This window comes from Cetorhinus maximus, chromosome 14, assembly GCF_964194155.1.
Source record: "Cetorhinus maximus chromosome 14, sCetMax3.hap1.1, whole genome shotgun sequence".
Lineage (NCBI taxonomy): Eukaryota > Metazoa > Chordata > Chondrichthyes > Lamniformes > Cetorhinidae > Cetorhinus > Cetorhinus maximus.
In genome coordinates, this window is record NC_135892.1 from 99,500,789 (window position 1) to 99,521,837 (window position 21,049).

At 43.9% G+C, this 21,049-nt stretch overlaps 1 protein-coding gene across 1 annotated transcript in view; it reads left to right on the plus strand.

Moving 5' to 3' along the window:
* ttc27 (tetratricopeptide repeat domain 27) overlaps nt 1-684 on the plus strand; it is a 180,423-nt gene extending 179,739 nt beyond the window's left edge. Inside the window, exon 20 of the mRNA XM_078556370.1 lies at nt 442-684. Within this exon, the coding sequence (XP_078412496.1) occupies nt 442-564 (123 nt within the window). The 3' untranslated portion in view covers nt 565-684. The remainder of the gene's footprint in view (nt 1-441) is intronic.
* The last annotated feature ends 20,365 nt before the right edge of the window (nt 685-21,049 follow it).

The window sequence follows — 21,049 nt, forward strand, 5'->3', positions numbered from 1 at the left end:
GTATTTGTGATTAGATTTAAGTTGGGGGTGCCAGCATTTTTAGGTGTGAAAATTGGGTTGAGTTGTGAAGCATTGTTGCATTCTTGTGCTCAAGCTGCTTAACATTTACCCAAGGTGCACCTGAGCGGGTCAGAAATAAAAGCAAGGTCTTGTTTTATAAAAGGTTGGACTATTCAAGTAACACATTTTCAGATGTATCAGTTTTAAGCATCAACATTTATTTAAAAACCCAGCTGTGGTGCTGGCTGATAGCTATTTGGCAGTGTAACGTTGATGAAATTTAATGCTGCTTCCTAATTGTAACCACTGCTGATGTTTGTAAGGAGCACAAAGTGTGAAAGATAGATTAAGGGATCGGATTAGAAATAGCTGCTCATTAAACTGGTCCTTAAATTTCTATTGTTTCATCTTTTCTTTTGTTTTTGCCCTTACCTATTACAGCAACTTTACACCGACGTTACTACAGGTGAAATACAGAGCGAGTTAGCTGATGAGAAAACAACAATGGACAACATGATTCTGGAGCTTCAAGACCTCAGCAACCAGCTGAGGAATCAGTCATGAGGAAAAGGAAGAATTGAATCTCCCCCCCCCACCGAGATACCAGGGATTCTCTGTAAACCTGTAATGAGTTGTTGCGCTAGATGTATTTAATCAATAAAATATTCCTTTTATACAAACTGGTATTAGGGTGGCACTTTCACCTCTCTCATATATTTTGTATTGTTCACTTTTTTGATTCAAGTAACTAAGGATTGAGGTGTCTCATGTCAAACTTCAAATGTTGGATTTTTTTTTCAATGTGCTTTCTGGAAAATTCTTAAGCGTAAACCGAGCACCACAGTCCACGCTTTCCATTAAAATGCAAAGGAAGGAATGAGCTTGCATATTTATATAGTGTCTTATCATATCATCAGGGCATCCTAAGCTTCAACAACCATTGGATATCTTGCCGAGATGTTCAGATGCTGTTAGTAAGCATTGAGAGAAACCTCCCTTTTTTAAGGTGCGATGTTGCCTCCTTTATAGTTACGACTTTCATCCATTTTATTTCATTTTAGGGGCAGGGTGGTGATATAAGTGTAAAATTCGAAATCAAATATAATGGGATTTGCACTCAAATGACAAAATAGCTAATGAAATCATGTCGTAACTTGAGTACCATGGCAGGGATGGAGCCACATGTGTTACCAGCCCTGCAGTGTGGGTGGAGGTGTGTGAAATGGGGAAAAGAGGTTGCAAGCTGCCACAACAACTTGCTGTAATAATACACCTTTAACATAGCAAAATTCCCTCAATTGGCTGCAGACTGATATTTTAAAGAAAAAAATGTGACAATTGAGAATGAAGTTTGACATTTTATTGAAAACGCTTTATTTAAATGGTGGAGTTTTATTAAATCAACTGCTTTACTCCTTTAGCCTAACTTCTAGCTCCATGCAACAGCTGCATACTGTAGGAAGCTAGAGGTGACTGTTGCTTTCACCTCAGCAATTGGTCTTCTGATGAATGTTTCTAGAGTTTTCTTAATGTGCAATCATTAGAAGCAATAATAGGTGTGTTACGTTATTGCAATCCGCAGATGTGTCCTGTACTACTAGGATTGCTATTATTTTCTTTCTGAACTCACGGGTATTTTTAGCCAGCCTCTGGGGCGAGTTGGAAGTCAGGTTAAACAAATTGCTATTAAAATGATCATCTCAAACTGTTCTGCTGCCTTAAAGGAAAATCCATTATCACTTCATTATGCTTACGCAAATACTTAGACTAATTGGCAGGGGCTTGCTCATAAAGATGAAGTAGCTCATATTTGTATTCCAAAGAAGGTGGAATTTGTAATCGCACCAAAAGGTCTAAAAACACTTCAGACAGTGAACTACTTTTGAAGGGTTGTGGTGATTGCTGCTCTGGTAAATGTAACAGCTATTTCTGCAGTATCAGTGTCTACAAATGGCAAGGCTATGATATCGGTAGAGGGGGGAGTCATGGCCGGTGCAGCTGCTTCAGATGTGGTTTCTTCGGACGTGCAGTTGCTGATGTCAGATGTGTTGTCCGGATCACGTAATACTGCAAACCTGTTGGTTACACAGAAGGTGGAATCTAGGATAGAAATAGAGCCAGACACATCATTTGCGGCCTGTTATGATCCTGGACCAGACTCTCAAGTTTTTGGTACGATCTGGTTAGGGACCAGCATCCTTTTATTTAAAGTAGACAAAAGTTTGAGATCTAAGACATTTGCTAAGAGAGTAAAGCCTCAAAATTCCATGATTTTTGAACAAACAAAATCAACTTTACCAGGTCAAAAAGATAAAACAATTTACAATATCTACCTTATACTATACTCTTAACATTCAGAGTTAATGAGGTAAATGTGAATTAACAGGCATACTGTCGTTTAACATCCACACTACACGTTAAATAGCAAATGCGAGCAAGACAGATCCCATGGATTTCTCTATAACTCACCCAGAGAACAGTAAACAGTGCGAGTCAACTTCTTGTGTTAAAACTCTGTCTTTCTCATCAGGGATTTCAGTATTCACCTTCAAAGATCTAGCCTTGGAATTCTCTCCAAAAGTTGCACTGACTCAGAATGTCCCTCCAACAGCACACCTTGCAGGGTTTTAATCAGTTCTTCTGAAGAGTCATACGGACTCGAAACGTTAACTGTGTTCCTCTCCGCAGGTGCTGTCAGACCTGCTGAGTTTTTCCAGCTATTTTTATTTTTGTTTTGGATTTCCAGCATCTGCAGTTTTTTGCTTTTATCTTAGGGTTTTAATCTTGTCTTCTGAGACTCTGTTCCTCTGGATTCCCGCGTCTGCACTGCAGCATCATCTCACAAGTACAACTTCAGCTCTTTGGCTGCGTCGAGTGGAACACTACTGCTCCAAAGAGGTTCCTTTTCACCAACATTCTGCAGCACAGAATCACCAACCTTCTGCTGCCGCCTTCAATCTCCAGGGCTTCTCCCAAGCCCTCGCTGGTTAAAAGTGCTGAGTTGGCAGACTTTACTACTTGGAGCCTCTTTCCTTGCTCCTCCACCTGGTCGTTCCTACCAATGGTCTCCTCTTTCCAGTGGCTCCTTCCCCAGTTCTTTCTCTTTAACTGGGACTTCACCCTGTCCCTGTCCAGGACACCCTTTGGGACCTCTCCCTGTCCCCTGTATGGGACTCTTCTCTGGTCACAGTGCTCTGCTCTGATCAGGGCCCCTGATCAGGGTTTTTGCGCCATTTTCTTTTTACACGGGCCCATCCTCACCCTGAAGAACAACAAAGCATGTATTACCCACCGATAAGCTATGTTTAGATCTCGTAACAGGCCTCAAACCTATCTTAAATCTATTTAAGGAAGTCATTGAAGAGGTGTGCCAGGTCTGTTACCTTCTTGGAATTGGCAATTTCCTGCTGAGTCATTCAATCTCTCTATTTAGCAAGTGAAGAACCAATATGTCTCAACTTAGTGCCCTCTCTACCCAAGGGTACCTTAAAAGTGTAACATGCAGTGCCTGTTGAACTGGCATCATTCTACTGCCTTCTGGATCCTGGGGGTCATAAAAAAAAATGGAATGAAATTTGAGAAGGTGATAGAGAGTCACCTTGAACTGCTATGGTCCACCTGGTTTAGGTACACTCATAGTGCTGTTAGGTAGGGTGTTCCAGGATTTTGACCCTGTGACAAGTGAAGTAAGAATGGTGTGTGGCTTGGAGGGGAACTTACAGGTGGTGGTGTTTCCATACATCTGTCAAAGGAGCCTGGTGAGATGCTGCAGTGCATCTTGTAGATGGTACTCACTGCTGTGTGCCAGTGGTGGAGGGACTGGGTATTTAAGGTGTTGGATGGGGTGCCCATTAGGTGGTCTGTTTTGTTCTGACTGGTGTGGAGCTTCTTGAATGTTGTTGGAGCTGTACTCTTCCAGGTACATGGAGAGTATTGCACCACACTCCTGACTTGTGCTTTGTAAATGGTGGACAGGCTTTGGGGAATCAGGAGGTGAGTTACTCACTGCAGAATTCTGACCTGATCTTGTAGCCACAGTATTTAGGAGAGGAACTTAAAACAATTATGATCACTAGAGAACAAGTACTAGGCGAACTAATAGAACTAAGGGCTGACAAGTCCCCTTGACCTGATGGTATTGCATCACACCCCTAACTTGTGTACTGTAGATTGTGAACTGGCTTAGGGAAGTTAGGAAGTGAGTTACTCACCACAATTCCCAGCTTTTATGGCCACAGTATCTATATGGCTGATCCATCTAGTCGATGATAACCCCCCCAAGATGTTGATAATGGAGGGATTCAATAATGGTAATGCCATTAAATGTCAGGGAGGGATGGTTAAACTTTTTAAAAATTACTTGTTTCTGTGATGTGGGTAACTCTGGCAGAACTGCACTTATTGTCAACCCTAGATTTCCCCGAGATGGTGACAGTGAGCCTCCTGAGACAGTTGTGATCCCTGTAAAGTCCAACAAACCAAAAGAACTGAATTCACCGAACAAGAAAACCAATGGACAAGATTTCACTTTTAAAAACTTTTACTGCAACAATCAAACTCGAAGTCAACATAAATTGAATTAACAGGCAAATTGTAGTCGAATATAAACTATAAAATTACACATTAGAGGGCAAATACTACTGAGACAGAACTTTCATATTTATCGGGCTTAGCATATATGTCATCAATCTCAGCCCCAGAGTGTTTCAAACTCTGCCTTTCTCATGAAGAATTGCAGCTCTTCCTTCCAGGATGTAGCCTGATCCCCAGCCAACAGCAGCATGCAACCAACCTGAGTTCCACAGGTATGGTCTTCACCAAAATAACACATGTCTGCAGAACCACCTCAACTCTGCTTATGACACTCTGGATGGCTGACTAAGGTTATCTTCAAGTAATAGAAACAGCTGCAGCAACTGTGTTTTTGCCTATTCCCAGCCCCTGGATCCAGCCTCTGTCTTTTTCAGCCTGCCTGTACTGTACCACTGGGATCATTATTTGAGCTCTGATGGCCCTGTGGCCTTTTATCTGGTTTCATACAGTTCCAGTTTCTCCAGAAGTTTTGATTTCCAAACTCAATTGCAGTCTTAGTTTTCCTAGAAACTAAAGTTCAGTTTCCTTTTTCAGCACTGTGTATTTGCCTACTCCCAACTCCTGGATCAAACCTTCATTTTCTTCAGTCTGCCTGCACATAAGATCATAAGAAATAGGCCCATCAAGCCTACTCCGCCTTTCAATAAGATCATAGCTGATGTGATTGTGGCCTCAACTCCCCACTTCCCTACGTGTCCACCTAAACTTAACTCCTTTGTCGCTCAAAAATCTGTCTAACTCAGCCTTGAATATTGTCTAACCCAGTCTTGCTCTCTCTGGAAGAGAATTCCAAAGACTAACCACTTTCTGAGAGAAGTTGTTCCTCATCATCTCTATTAAATGGGACACCCTTTATTTCTAAGTTGTGTTCCCTAGCTCTAGATTCCCCCGTGAGAGGAAACATCCTCTTAGCATCTACTCCGTCAAGCCCCCTCAGAATCTCATATGTTTCAATAAATCACCTCTCATTCTTCTAAACTCCCAAGAGGCCCAACCCGCTCAACCTTTCCTCATAAGTTGAACCCCTTCATCCCAGGAATCGGCCTAGTGAACCTTCTCTGAACTGTTTCCAATGCCATTATATCCCCCCTTAAAATGAGACCAAAATGGAACAGTATTCCAGGTGCGATCTCATCAATGCCCTGTACAGTTGTAGCACTTTTACACTCCATCCCAGTAACAATAAAAGCCAACATTCTATTTGCTTTCCTAATTACTTGCTGTACCTGCATGCTAATTTTTTGCGATTCATGTATAAGGGCACCCAGATCCCTCTGTACTACAGCATTATGCAGTCTCTCCCCATTTAAATAATTTCCTACTTTTCTATTCTTCTTGCTAAAGTGGACAAATTCCCATTTCCCCACATTATACTCCATCTGTCAAATTTTTGTCCACTCATTTAACCCATCCATATCCCTTTGCAAACGCTTTGTATCCTCCTCACAAATTGCCTTCCTACCTATCTTTGTATTGTCAACAAATTGGGCTACAAGTTGATCCTCTCATCCAAGTCACTAATATAGATTGCAAATAGTTGAGGCTCCAGCACTGATCCCTGCGGCACTCCACTAGTTACAGTTTGCCAACCTGAAAATGACCCATTAATCTTGACTCTGTTTCCTGTTGGCCAATTCTCTATCTATGCTGAGTTATCACCCCCAACACCATGAGCTCTTATCTTGTGCTGTAGCCTTTATGTGGTACCTTATTGAATGCCTTTTGGAAATCCAAATACACTACATCTGCTGATTCCCCTTTATCCACCTTGCTTATTACATCCTCCGGGAATGACAATAAATTTGTCAAACATGATTTCCTTTTCAGCAAACCATGTTGACTCAACCTGATTGTATAATGATTTTCTAACTGCCCTGCTACTACTTCATTAATAATGGATTTTAGCATTTTGCCCAATGACGGATGTTAGGCTAACTGGCCTATAGTTCCCTGCTTTCTGTCTCCCATCTTTCTTGAACAAGGTGTTATATTTGTGGTTTTCTAATCTGCTGGGACTTCTCTAGAATCAAGGGAAATTTGGAACATTACAACCAATGTATCCACTATGTTGCAGCCACTTCCTTTAAGACCCTAGGCCATCCAGTCCATCAGCCTTTAGTCCCATTAGTTTTTCTGGTACCTTTTCTCTAGTGACCATGATCATTTTAAGTTCCTCCCTCTCATTAGCCCCCTGCTTTTCTACTTTTCTTGGGATGCTTTTTGTGCCTTCTACAATGAAGATAGTTACAAAATACTGTTCAAAGTTGTTTCCATTTCCTTGTTTGCCATTATTAATTCTCCAATCTCATCCGCTCAGGGTCCAATGCTCACTTTCGCTACTCTTTTTCCTTTTTATAGACTTGTAGAAGCTTTTACTGTCTGTTTTGTCTTTTTTACTAGCCTTCTCTCATATAACTTCTCCCTTTTTTATGGTCATCCTTTGCTGGTTTCTAAAATTTTTCCACTCTTCTTGCCTACCGCTAGTCTTCGCAGGATTGTACATCTTTTCTTTCAATTTGATAGTGTCCTTTTAATTGATTTCAACTAGTTTCCGTTTCCCTGGAAGTTTTGATTTCCAATCTCAGTTTCAGTTGTAGTTTCCCTAGAAACTGGAAGGTTCAGCTTCTCTTTTCAGTTAGGGTCTGTCTCAAAAAACATGAGCTTTAAAATCATGGATTCATCACGATAGTCATTGTACTTGCAGTGCTTTCATGATGATGTGAGGTAGAGAATTGAAGGATTTTAAATTAGCAACAATGGGTTCAAGATTTTACTTGGATGCCCACAGATTTGTGTTTAACTCATCGCTAATGGCCGCATGACCTTGAAGGACCCCATTGATTTTCCACAGTTGACGTGGTTCATCACTTTCTCAGACAAGTCAAAGAAGGGTGGTCAGGCTGAACCTTCCCCAGTCTAATTGATTTTGGCTGTTGTTTATTGGGCTTTTTGCACAAATAATTCTCAAATTTACACAGATAATAAAGTCCATTTGAATGGAATTGACTTAAGTCTAATGAGGTCCACAGTTGCCTATGTCTGTTTCATCACTGTTTTTGAAAGCAAGTACCACATCAGTCTGTTTCTAATCTACTGGCAGCTCCAGGTTGTCCAGTGACTCCTTCACAATGTGCATCAGTGCCTGACAATTTTCCTCTCTGGTCTGTTTCTGCATTCTGGAATAAATACCATCTAACCTGAGCATTTATTGATTTTAGTTGCTTGGTAATAGAGACCTTGAGTATTACTGAAAAAGGAGACATGCTGGTGAAGCTTTTCATCTTGCACTCAGCAGCACAGATTTGTGAGAATACCAAATCTAAAGGGAACAACAATTTATACTGCGTAAGAAGAGGGTACTTCTGAGCCCTTTTAACTCTCCTAGGATTTGCATCTCAGTTATATCTAAGGCAGCAATATACTTTGTAAAGCAGAACATAGCCTTGGCCATTTACTGAGCCATGGTTTGGTAGGGGAAAGGATTTGTATTTTTGTAGTCTGGCTGTACTGGGGAGAGGTGACCAGTGAAAGTTGTGCACGTGGTTACAGTGACAATGGGAATGATGGAACTGAGGAATCTTAGCAGGCAGGCCACAGAGCAAAACTGGAAGCCACCAGAAAAGACATGGGACCAAATCTTCGGGTCTCCAGATTGTCAGAGACCAGACATATGATTGAGATATCCATAGGGGCCCTGTGGAAGTTCCAACGCATGGATCTCTGTGGGAACTGCCCAGCAAATTTCAACTTCCAATGGGCAATTCCCCTGCTCCTCAGGACCCTCCACAAATATCTCCAACTCTGAGTTAAGAGACGGAGACTTGGGACAGTTCTGATGTACTTACCTGGATAGTTATCCAGGAAATGTGAGACAGATTAAAATCTAGTCTAATTCCTGGGTAACTACAGAACTGACCCCCCCCACCCCTCAAATCATTCACACTGACCCCCAACTAACCACCCCCCCCCCCCCTCCACCCCCTCTAGCCCTGTAAACCACCCATAACCCCTCCACAACTTTCGTTCCAACAACCCCCCCAACCATCTGGCTACCCTCCCAGCCCAACCCGACTACCCCCAACCTGACTACCCCCCCACTCACCCACCTACCCTGTACACGCCTCACCCACATACCCGCCTCACCCATGTGCCCCGTTACCCACCTATCCACCCCATCTACTTCCCCTTACCCATTCATCCACTTTCCCACCTCACCCACCTACCCCCTGCCTCCTACCCACCTACTCACGCACCCACTCATCCATTTACTAACATCCACGACCATTCAGACTGGACATTTAAACTTACCATATGGCAGCCAATGCTGTAAAAAGGGCACGAGTCTTGTCTTCCCCTGACTCTACTACGATCCAGTGGAATTCTCCGAGGGACACTACACTCCGCATTACCGGGATAGCTGGGTCCGGAAGACCCCGGTATAAGTGCCGCAATGTCAGATTGAGCAACTCCCCAACAATGATCGCCACTCTTCAAAAGATTCAAGCTGTGTTCTGCCAAGCCCTTCAGTTAGGTAATAGGATGTGGTGCGTGGAGACCTAAAGAGCTCAGCTTTTTTTAAAAAAAAATCCTATTTAATGCTGTAAACCTATTTTGCGCAAAAAGCAATCTAATTTTCCATCCTCCAGTAACAGGACCAGTGACCTTTCATCAGGATGATCCAAGCAAAGTATATCGACTGAAAAGAACAATCTTTTCAAAACAGATTGCCCAACTTTTACAAGTCCATGTGTGACGCACTCAGCCCATTAAGCGGGGAGGTATCACAGCTGAGGGCCTGATGCTTTATGTTTCTGGAATGTCTACCCCAGTGTTTAATAGTCATTCCAGGAACAAGATGGCTCTGGTTTTCACCTGTGGTACATTTTCTCCCAGCAGGTCATGCTTGGTAATTAGAATTACAGAAATCCAGGAACTGTGTATTTTTCTTCTCTGAAAACTTGGCCAGCTTGGGCGGTGGTATAATGTAGCCTGGTTCTGTCTCCACCTCTGTGTGTGGGGAAGGTGAAGAAGGAATGCGAACAAAACAGCGCCGTTCGTATTTTCTCTGGTAATAGCCAGCTTCCATTCCACAATCAACTAATTTCTTGTCTTACGATTCACCTTGGGAAATGCTTTAATAGAAGCTGTTTTGATTTACAGAAACTAAATGTGAAAAAGGAAAGAAATACCACAAATCACAATGCTGGCGACTGTTTGAAGAATGAAGGGTTGAAGACTCACCCCGGAGACCAGAGCACATAATCTAGACTCAGTGTAGGACTGAGGGAGTGCTGCATTGTCTGAGGTGCTACCTTTCATTTGGGACATTAAAGTGAGACCCTCTCTGTGCTGGGGCTGTGTGTAAAGGTTTCCATGACACACGTATTTTATAGGCTGTATACTCCGTTCCTGCTCCTATTTCTTATATCCTTATTTGAAGAAGTGCAGAAGTGGTTTCTTGGATTTCCAGCATCCGCAGTAGCTTTTAGCTTTTTGTTTTTATATTCTTGGTTTCTAGTTTGCCTTTATCCTTCCCCCTCCTATCATCATCATCGGCAATTCGTCATGTTGAGGCTGAATCTTCCTTGTGGATGGCTATGTGGAAATGAGGAGTCAGTGTTGATTGTGGGTTTGCAGATGACCTATGAGCCCTAGCTTATCCTTACGGGTTCTCCCACAGTGAGGACATCAGATGTTGGCTGGTAGAGGTGGTGGTGGATTGTTGGCTCGAGCAGCTGCCCTCTCTTTCCATCTCTCAATGGTGGGACTTGTTGATTGAATCACAGAATCTTTACAGTGCAGAAGGAGGCCATTCGGCCCATCGAGTCTGCACTGGCTCTCTGAAAGAGCATTCTACCTAGTCCCACTCCCCTGCCTTGTCCCCATAACCTTGCAAATTCTTTCTTTTCAGATAGCAATCCAATTCCCTTTTGAATACCTTGATAGAATCTGCCTCCACCACCCTCTCAGGAAGCTCGTTCCAGATTCCAACCACCCTCTGGGTGAAAAAATGTTTCCTCACTTCACTTTTACACCTTTTGCCAATTAGATTGGAAGGTCTTGACACCATTTTTGATGACCAATCACCATTTTGGTCACAATTGGGCATCTTTTTAAAATTTTTATTTATTTGTTCATGGGCTATGGGAGTCACTGGCTGGACCAGTATCTATTGCCCATCCTTAAAGTCCTGTGAGAAGGTGGTGATGAGCCACCTTCTTGAACCGCTGTAATCCATGTGTTGTAGGACACCCATAGTGCTGCTAGGAAGGGAGGCCCAGGATTTTAACTCAGCGACAGTGAAGGAACATCAATATAGTTGAAAGTCAGGATGGTGAGTGACTTGGAGGGGAATTTCCAGGTGGTGGTGTTCCCATGCATCTGCTGTCCTTGTCCTTCCAGGCGGTAGTGGTCGCAGGCTTGGAAGGTGCTGTCGAGGAAGCCTTGGCAAGTTGCTGCAGTGCATCTTGTAGATGGTACACACTGCTGCCACTGTGTGTCTGTGGTGGAGGGATTGAATGTTTAAGGTGGTCGATGAGGTGCCAATCAAGCAGGCTGCTTTGCCCTGGATTGTGTTGAGCTTCATGAGTGTTGTGGGGGCTGCACTCATCCAGGCAGGTGAAGAGTATTCCATTACACTCCTGTCTTGTGCCTTGCAGATGGTGGACAGGCTTTGGAGAGTCAGGAGAGGTGTTACTCACTGCAGAAGTCCCAGCCTCTGACCTGCCCTTGTCGCCATAGTATTTATTTGGCTAAAATAAAAATACCTGGAAAAACTCAGCAAGTCTGGCAGCATCTGCGGAGGGGAACAAAGTTAACGTTTCGAGTCCATATGACTCTTCAACAGAACAGTTCTGTTGAAGAGTCATGCGGACTCGAAACGTTAACTGTGTTCCCCTCCGCAGATGCTGCCAGACCTACTGAGTTTTTCCAGGTAATTTTATTTTTGTTTTGGATTTCCAGCATCCGCAGTTTTTTGCTTTTATTTATATGGCTAGTCCAGTTCCGTTTCTGGTCAATGGTAACTCTCAGGCTACTGACAGTGGGGGATTCAGCAATGGTAATGCCATTGAACGTCAAGGTGAGATGGTTAGATTCTCTCTTGTCAGTGATGGTCATTGCCTGACACTTGTGTGGCGCTAATGTTACTTGCCACTTATCAGCCCAAACCTAAATATTGTCCAGGTCTTCCTGCATATAGACATGGATTGCTTTAATACCTGAGGAGTCATGAATAGTGCTGAACACTGTGCATTCACCAGCAAACATCCTCAGTTCTGACCTTATGATAGAGGGGGGGTCATTGATGAAGCAGCTGCAGATGATTGGGTCTAGGGCACCACCTTGAGGGACTCCTGAAGTGATGTCCTGGGGCTGAGATGATTGACCTCCAACAACCATAGCCATCTTCCTTTGTGTTAGGTACGACTCCAACCAGCGGAGAGGTTTCCCCCTGATTCCCATTGACTCTAGTGTTGCTAAGGCTCCTTGATGCCACGCTCGGTCAAATGCTGCCTTTATGACAAGGGCAGTCACTCTCACCTCAGTTCAGAGTTCAACTCTTTGGTCCATGTTTGGACCAAGGCTGTAATGAGGTCAATGTGCTTTGCATGTGTTGATGTTATTAGGGCAGACACTCCCAGAGGCTTTGAGGTTATCTTTGAAATGTTTCCTTTGCCCCTGTCTGAATGGGTTCCCTGATGTAGCTCTGAGAAGAGCAGCTGTTTGGGCACAATGTTCCAATGCACGGTGAACTGTTAACTACTGTCAACCAGATGAAAAACATGAAAACTCCTGGTCCTGACAAAAGTACTGGGACGTGAAGAAGACATGTTGGTATCTTGCATACAAGCCCTATTTGTGAAGCTCTGACAATGAAGAAATTAGAGACACTGTGGTGATCACAATCTTCAAGAAAGGAGACAAGTCAAACTGTAGCAACTACAGGGATATAGCACTACTCTCAGCTGTTGGCAATGTCCTAACTAGGCTACTTCTAAATCGCCTCTTGCCGATGCAGAGGAGGTCCCTCCATAGTTCCAGTGCAGCTCTCAATCTGCCAGGGGAATCATTGACATGATCTACACAGCACGCCAACCTCAAGAAACGTGCAGACAGCAGAACATCCCTTTGTACATGGCTTTCCTCGATCTCCCAAAAGCCATTGATTCAGCGAATCAAACCCCTTGGAAGGTGCTTCAGCAATGTGGATGCCCAACTGAGTTCACAAACATCATCCATCTCCTGACTGATAATATGCAACTAACAGTAGTACGCAATGGCTCCACTGCAGATTCCTTCTGTGTCAAAACCGGCATCAAACAGGGGTGTTTCATTGCATTAATGCTATTCTCAATCTTTCTCGAAGCAACATTGCAACTTAATAGTGACAAGCTCCCCTCAGTTGTGGTAATAGTTTATTGTGCTGATGGTAAACTCCTCAACCTCAAATGGCTAAAGGCCACAACTACAACAAAAACCACTTCTGTAATAGAACTACAATATGCTGATGAAGCATAGTTTAGTGCTCACTCTGAAGAAGAGCTACAACAGATAGTTGACGTATTCACCAAAGCCTACAAGAGCATTGGATATGTGCTGAACTAAAGTCCTCTACCAACCCACGCCAAATGTATCAAATCCAATGCCTTCAATTGAGATTCATGGTGAAGTGTTGGAAAATGTCTTTCACTTCCCATATCTTGGAAGCTATTGTTCCTAAAAGGCTGACACTGATGAAGAGGTACACCACTGAATCCAATGTGCTATATAAGGCTATGGCAAGTTCTGTACTCGAGTTTTTGAGAATTGTGATATCGGACCAACACTGAACTCAAAGTCTACTGGGCAGTGGTTCTCCTCGTGCTTCTCTACGATGCTGAAGCTTGGTCAACTTTAAATGCCATATCAAGGCTCTAGAACAACAACATCATTGCAGTCTTAGAAGGATCTTGCAAATCAAATGGGAGGACAAAAGAACAAACCTGAGCTCCAAGACACAGACATGCGAAGTAGAGAAGCCATGATGATCCCACATTGATGAGATGGGACAAGTCATTCCCCCTACATCGCTAATAAGGAAAACCTCTCATTTATCTCACTACCGCTTCTTGGGGAACCTTGCTGTGTGCAAATTAGCTGCTACATTGCTTAAATTGCTTCATTGGCTATGAAGTGCTTTGCTTACAGAAAAAACTATATAAAAGCAAGTACCTCCTCACAACTGCACACTTTTCCATGATCTATTTCACTGCTTGAGAAGGCTATTTTTAGATGGATGAATGTCCGAGATGCACAGGAGGTTAGTGTGTGTCTGAAAGTGAAAGAAAGGCTAGCAGGTTGGAACATAAGAATAGCCCCTCAAGCCTGTCCCAACATTCAGTTAGATCATGGCTGATCTGTACTTTAATTCCATCTATCCGTCTTGGCTCTGTAACCATGATAGCCTCGCCTAACAAAAATCTCTCAGTTTAGAAAGTTTCAACTGACCTGCAGCCTCAGCTGCTTTTTGTGGGAGAAAGTCCAAATTATGTGATGCTGATTAACCTGTTGGATATTTCCAGCATCCATCTTTTTAAATGGCTGGAGCTACAAGACCCATCAGTGCTCCAATATGTCTTGCCCTGTCTTAGCTTCTAAACCATGAGTTTTCAAATAAAGTCCATGTGATCATCAAACTTTTGTATTTTTCTGTATTTGTTGCCTTATTTTTATTGCTGTAAAAAAAGAAATATTCTGGATTTATATAGTACATTTTACAGTCACTATTATAGAGTACAGTGATTATTGGCTAGTGGACTGGTAACATTCATGCCACATAAGTGCCAGATAATGACTATCTCAAACAAGAGAAAACTCAGGCTTCCTGCCTTCATCTTCTATAGCATCGCTATTGGTCCCCAACAATCAATGTCTGCTGGTGGGGGAGTCACTATTGATCAGAGATTTAACAATCAGCCCTGCCACCAGCACTCCCCCACCGCCCCACCGCCCCCTGCCCCGCCCACCCCCCACCTATATCCAACAATAGATGTCAGGAGCTTATGGGCTTCTTTGTCATGATGGTTGAAAACATCCGCTCAGCTGTCAGAAGTTGTCCTCTTTTACCTTACGCATCAAACAAAACATCTCCCGTACCCTGATCTCATCTCCTCCAGTTTCCTATCTCCCCTCATGCCTTCTCCAATCCCAACTTGGCCATGAGTTCCACCTCCAGCTCCCCTGATCCCAATTCCACTAAACTGCCAATCACCACCTTCCCTTCTTGACCCTCATGCTGGCTCATTACAAATTGTTTCTTCTCCTCAGGCCCTGTCCCCTTCAAAGTAAACATTGTCATCACTTCCTCAAAGAGCTCACTCTTGACCCCCGCGTCATTGTAAACTACCGCCCCATCTCAAATCTGTTTCCTCTCCAATGTCCTTGAACATTTTTGTCCCCCAAATTTATGCCCGTTGTTCCTTCAGCTCTATTGTTGAATCTCTCCAATCAGATCCTGCTCCAGTGAAGGGACTAATCAAAGTCATAAATGACACCCTGTAACATTTGACTCCTCGTCCTCCTAGAACTTTCTGCAGCGTTTGCCACAGTCAATCACATCAATTTACCTCCTCCGATTTCCAGTTTAGTGGGACTGCCATCACTTGGTTCCACCTTCACCTGTGGAATGGTAGCCAAAGTGCTTCTGGCAATGTCGTTATACTATTTCTCCTTCTTTTTGCCTTAGCCTGTTACCCATATCCCTCCACCTCTTCATTTACAAGCTGCTTCTTTGACGATATCATCCAAAGACCAGTGGTCAGGTTCCACCCAACGTTTGTCTCCTATTCGATCCCAAGTTGAGATTCCAACTCCTAACACCTCAATCAGAAAGACCACCTACTTCCGTACCTCGATAATATTGCCTGCCTCAGCCCATTGCCATTCTGTCATCAACACTGGTTAATACCCTAACCCTAACCCTAATAGGAATGGATTGGCTATATCAGAAAGGAAGAGATTTCCCCAGATGCCCATTACGTGTTCCCTAGCTTTGTGTTGTCGCTACCCCCTTTTCCGTGAGAATCCCAAAGTATCCCAAACCCTCTTGGGACAACCAGTCCTGCCCTGACTACAAGGATTGCACCATTCAAAGAGAAGGCCCAGTACCTTCTCAGGGCAATGCAGCCTTGCCAGCGCAACCCACCTCCCAAGAACAAATAAAAAAGAACACTTTGACAGCTAATATGTGCACAACCAGACCCCAGGAACCGACAAATCCTTAATCTGATGTTGATTAAGGGATGAATGTTAGCCTGGCTTGGGCAGGCAGACCTGCAGTACGACATCTCATCCTAAAAACGGCACCTCTGACAATGCAGCACACTCTCGCTATTGTACTGGTGTAGGTCATGATTAGGCAAGTCCTGGAACAGGGCATCAACCCACAATCTGTTGATTCAGAGGCCACAGTGTTGCCACTGAGACTGGGGGCAGAAAGCTCTACAGTAATAACAGCGTTTCCCTTAGGGTAGCTTTAGCCGTCTTTCAGACTTTAGCGCAGAACATTGCTGTTGGCCTGTCAACATTTGCAAGGAAGAGGGCCTCCCACAGAAAAACCACTGGTCCAATCCACTGTTGTCATATAACTGCTCAAATTCACACCGACGCTTTAGCCCATCCAGCAGTTAACAGCTGTGCTCACACCACCGATGCCATCAGCTTGTGTGTCTAATGTGTTTTCTCAACATGTCAATAACCTGTTCATTTGCTTTTGTATTGTCCTTGTCTTAATTTGGATTCCAAGGAACCAGGATCTCTCTGATGACTCCTTGAATTTACATGATTACATCTGGCTTTATTAGCTGAGGCATAGAATATAAGAGCAGGGAGGTTATGCTGGAACTGTATAAAATGCTGGTTAGGCCATAGCTAGAGTATTGTGTGCAGTTCTGGAATCCACATTATAGGAAGGATGTGATTGCACTAGAGATAGTGCAGAAGAGATTTACCAGGATGTTGCCTGGTCTGGAGAGTTTTAGTTATGAGGAGAGATTGGATAGACTGGGGTTATTTTCCCTGGAGCAGAGGAGATTGAGGAGGGACATGATTGAGGTGTATAAAATTATGAGGGGCATAGATTGGATAGACAGGAAGGAACTTTTCCCCTTGGTGGAGGGATCAATAGCCAGGGGGAATAGATTTAAGGTAAGGGGCAGGAGGTTTAGAGGGGATGTAAGGAAGAATTTTTTCACCCAGAGGGTGGTGGGAATCTGGAACTCACTGCCTGAAAGGGTGGTAGAGGCAGAAACCCTCATAACATTTAAGAAGTATTTGGATGTGCACTTGCGATGCCATGGCATACAAGGCAATGGGCCTAGTGCTAGAAAATGGGATTAAAACAAGTTAGGTACTTGTTTGACTGGTGCAGACTTGATGGGCCGAAGGGCCTTTTTCTGTGCTGTAGACCTCTATGACTCACCACCACCTTCTCAAGCACAATTAGGGATGGGCAATAAATGCTGGCCTAGCCAGTGATGCCCACGTCCAGTGAAAGAATGAAAATAAACTGACCATAAGGCGTGGAGAAATGAGCAGAGGACCTCCCTGAGGCAGATCACTGTTCTCGAGCTTACTCTGAATGGAAGCATGTGATTAGATTTGGAACAGGAAGTCGCAGTTCCACAATCCGGTTGCCAATCCTCCTGGATTGCCCTAGCCAGAAATTAAAGATTAATCTCTAGGACCCTGCTGCAAGCAAACCAGGAGAAATATTAGAGGTGGCATTAAACAAATCATGTTTTAAAAAAAACATTTCTTTATTAATTATGCTGAAGGAAAAGCCAACAGTGAAGAATCATCCACTTGATTAACAAAGAGTCTATTTATTTTCTGGTGTAGAAAGGCAGTGCACAGTGAGGATGCACGGGTTATTGGACCAATGGCAGGACTGTGAGATGGGGCATTTGGAGGCAGGAAGTCATGTGATGCAATCTCCAGGAATATGTCCAACTACATGTTGGCAACCAGAGTCCAAAGAGCAATGGAATGGTGCTGATTGTAATTGGTATTGACTGACTTGTGCCATCCCACAGAGGAAGGAAGGAGATTCACTGCCCAGCTGCATATCCTGGCATTGGGTTTTAAAACTGAAGGACAGCACCCACATTAAAAAAATCCTATTCCCTCAAAGAAGTAAAATGCTGACTAAAGGGGAGTTGACTGTGTCCGTAATAAGAAGGAAACAAAACTACAAATGCTGGAAACGCTAAGACAAAATGTCCACAGCAGGCTTGCAAAAGGGTAGGTTAATATTTCAAGTGTGAGAGGCTTCCTCAGATCTGTACCAAAGCTTGCAACCTGTGGAGAATATTTGAGGGTTACATTTGCCGGGGATTCAGGGGCTGCTTTAGGTTGTGGTAAAACCCCATGATTTCTGTTTGAGACAATGTTCGTCACTAAGCGTAGGTGGTGCATATGTTTGTTAAAACAAAGTGCAACTAACTGTTTAGCCATGAACGAAGGCTTCCTGTACCAAACAAGGGATCTATCCCTATCCAGGGGAATGAATTACTCCAGAGGCTTGAGCACAAATGTCTAGGCTGACATTCCAGTGGAGATCTGAGGGAGTGCTGTACTATCAAATGTGCCGTTTTTCAAATGAGACGTTAAACCGAGGCCCTGTCTAGTGGATATAGAAGACCCCATTCCACAACTCGAAGAAGAGCAGGGGAGTTATCTTCGGTGTCCTGCCTAATATTCATCCCTCAATCAATACAACTAACCATCTGGCCTTCGTTACATGGCTGTTGGTGGGATCTTGCTGTGTACAAATTGACTGTCGCGTTTCCCTATGTTGCAATATTGACTACACTTCAAGAAAAGCACTCCGTTAAGCTGTAAACCTGAAGTCGTGAAAGGCGCTGGATAAATGCAAGGTCTTTTTCCCCTCCTGGGCCACCCTGTTGTTAGATGTAAAAGATTCTGTGAGGACGAGCACAATGGAGATATCAAATGCCTAAGGTGAAATGACTTTGCTCCGTAATGTGCAAGTTCACATCTGTTGAGCTTTTCACTGTTGTCAGTCAGCTTTCTCCTACTGGCATTCAGTATTTGTTTGGGTTTGTAAGGTGTGGCTCGTGATTCTCATGTTTTTTTTCACAGGAGTACAAAGAGCTTGCCACTTAGAAAAAAAACTAACTGCTGGACTGGTAAAACCAGTTTTTTTCTGCACAAAAGGACAGATGGAGACTCTCTCCTCCCCACCATCAGCACTTTCCATTAATGGTCGAACACAGGGTCAGATACTCTACAATGTACAATGAATTTGCCACTAGAGCCCTGGAAATATCAGATATTTAATGCATGTGGTTTAGGATTGAATGATGTGAATTGTAATGTTAAATTAGTGTCACCAAGTGCAGAAATTCAATTTAAGCACAATTTGCTGTTCTTTGAATCAGGATCCACTGCAGTGAATATGGTGGGGATGTTGAGTTTCAGACAGAATATAACACACTAGTTATACAGCAAAAACATATGACTGAGATAAGTAGCAAGTACTGGTCCGGATCAAGCATGATGGCTGGGATGCTGGAATAACTCCTCCTTTTCCTTTCCTCGATGTCTTGCTTCTTCTCAAAGAATTTTCAAACAATGCAAGAGTGTTAGACTGAAGTCAGCATGGACCTACTCTCGGAAGCTCCAGTCCACTGCCTACTGCATTGGCATCTTTCCAGATCTTTCTTTATATACCCTTTTTCAGGGTGGATCTGCATGTTATATAGGTAGGACTTAATTGTCCTGTAAAAGTTGTTCTTACATTAAAGGGTCCAATGATATGTCAATTTAGTTGTCTAATCCATAGAGTAGAGGCCCACCCTTATTTTATCTCCCACTTTCCATGTACCTCTATAGCCCTTGCATGCAGTTTATGTTGTTAATTAACCATGTCCTTCCAGCACACCAAAGATTGCTTCCTTTATCTCTTAGTGAAACTAAATTTAAGCCATTTTCAGTAAAACAAAACTTACAGCCCCAAGCTAATCTACCTACTCCAAATTAAATGTCTTCCATATGTGTAATCTAAGCATATTTCTAAAAAAAATCCCCCATGTTGAGAATGAGAAACCTCTTTCAACCTCTCGTTTTCAATCTTCTATGAGCTGTGTCATTTCTAGGTTGTTGCCTCAATGGTTCAATCAGTGCATCAAGCACCTTAGTTAACCTATCATTACGAATAGGGCTATCAGGACCAGGCACGAAACAAGTACTAAGGCCATTGAGGCCATTCTTGCCCAGAGGTGTTGACTTGTGTTGTAAGCTACTTCTCATCTCATTTGCAGTCCCCTAATTTGTTTACTGCTTTTTCAGTTCGAGCATTAATTTATTGCATCTTAACTAGGGCTGGAATCTTCCGGCCCTGTTGGCATCAGGTGTCATGGCGGCTGTGAGTGGACAATATGCCCAATGGCTTAGAGAGAGCAGAGAAGACGAAGAAGAGTGCGACGGGGGCATCTGGCTTGGCTAAGAGAGGAGCACCTCCCTCAAGATGAAGGGGTGGCAGTGCCGGCTGCACACGCAGCTAAAGATCCACTGTGAGCTGTGGCTTGTAGGCGCCTCGCTAGATCCAGGGTCTGTAGACGGCGTCTGGCATTCCTGCAGATAACCGAGAACCAGTGCTGCTGAAAACTGCCCATGTCTAGGGAACTGGTCAGTCACAAATGCCACCTGCTACAGGATTTGGTGCCACAGGGACATGGAGGACATCCACTGCCAGTGGCCATGAAAATGACCTTGGCACTCAATTTCTATGCCAATAGGTCCTTCCAGGGCTCCACAGGTGACCTGCGCAGGATCTCACAAGTCTACACACACAGATGTATCCAGGAGGTCACGGACGCCATCTTTACGACGGCACAGAACTTTGTACATTTCGCCCGGGATCAGGAAAGCCAGGAAGCAAGAGCACTGGGATTGGTGCAGATCTCAGGTTTCCCACAGGTGCAGGGTGCCATCAACTGCATTCACATGGCACTTAGAGATCTGCGTGGCAACAAACAGCCAACTACATCAACCACTTGCTGAATGTTCAGCTAGTGCGCAACCACCACTACAGGTCTGCGCACGATTCCCAGGGAACGTCCACGGCTCCTACATCCTCAGCAGGTCTCAGATCCCTGACATCTTCCAGGGTCCAGGGAGGCTGCAGGGCTGGCTCATCGGAGACAAGGGCTACACACAGAGGATGTTGCTGATGACGCCTGTGTGGCGTCCTCAGGTTGCAGACGAGGCTCTTGCTGTGACCCGGATTTTAGTGGAGCAAACGATAGGCATTTTGAAAATGAGGTTCCGGTGCCTCAGCATGACTGGTGGAGCACTGCGATACAGTCCCCAGATGGCATCAGCATCATCATCACTTGCTGCGTGCTCCACAACCTGCCGCTGCAACGGGGGGAGGACCTGGCTGAGGAGGTGA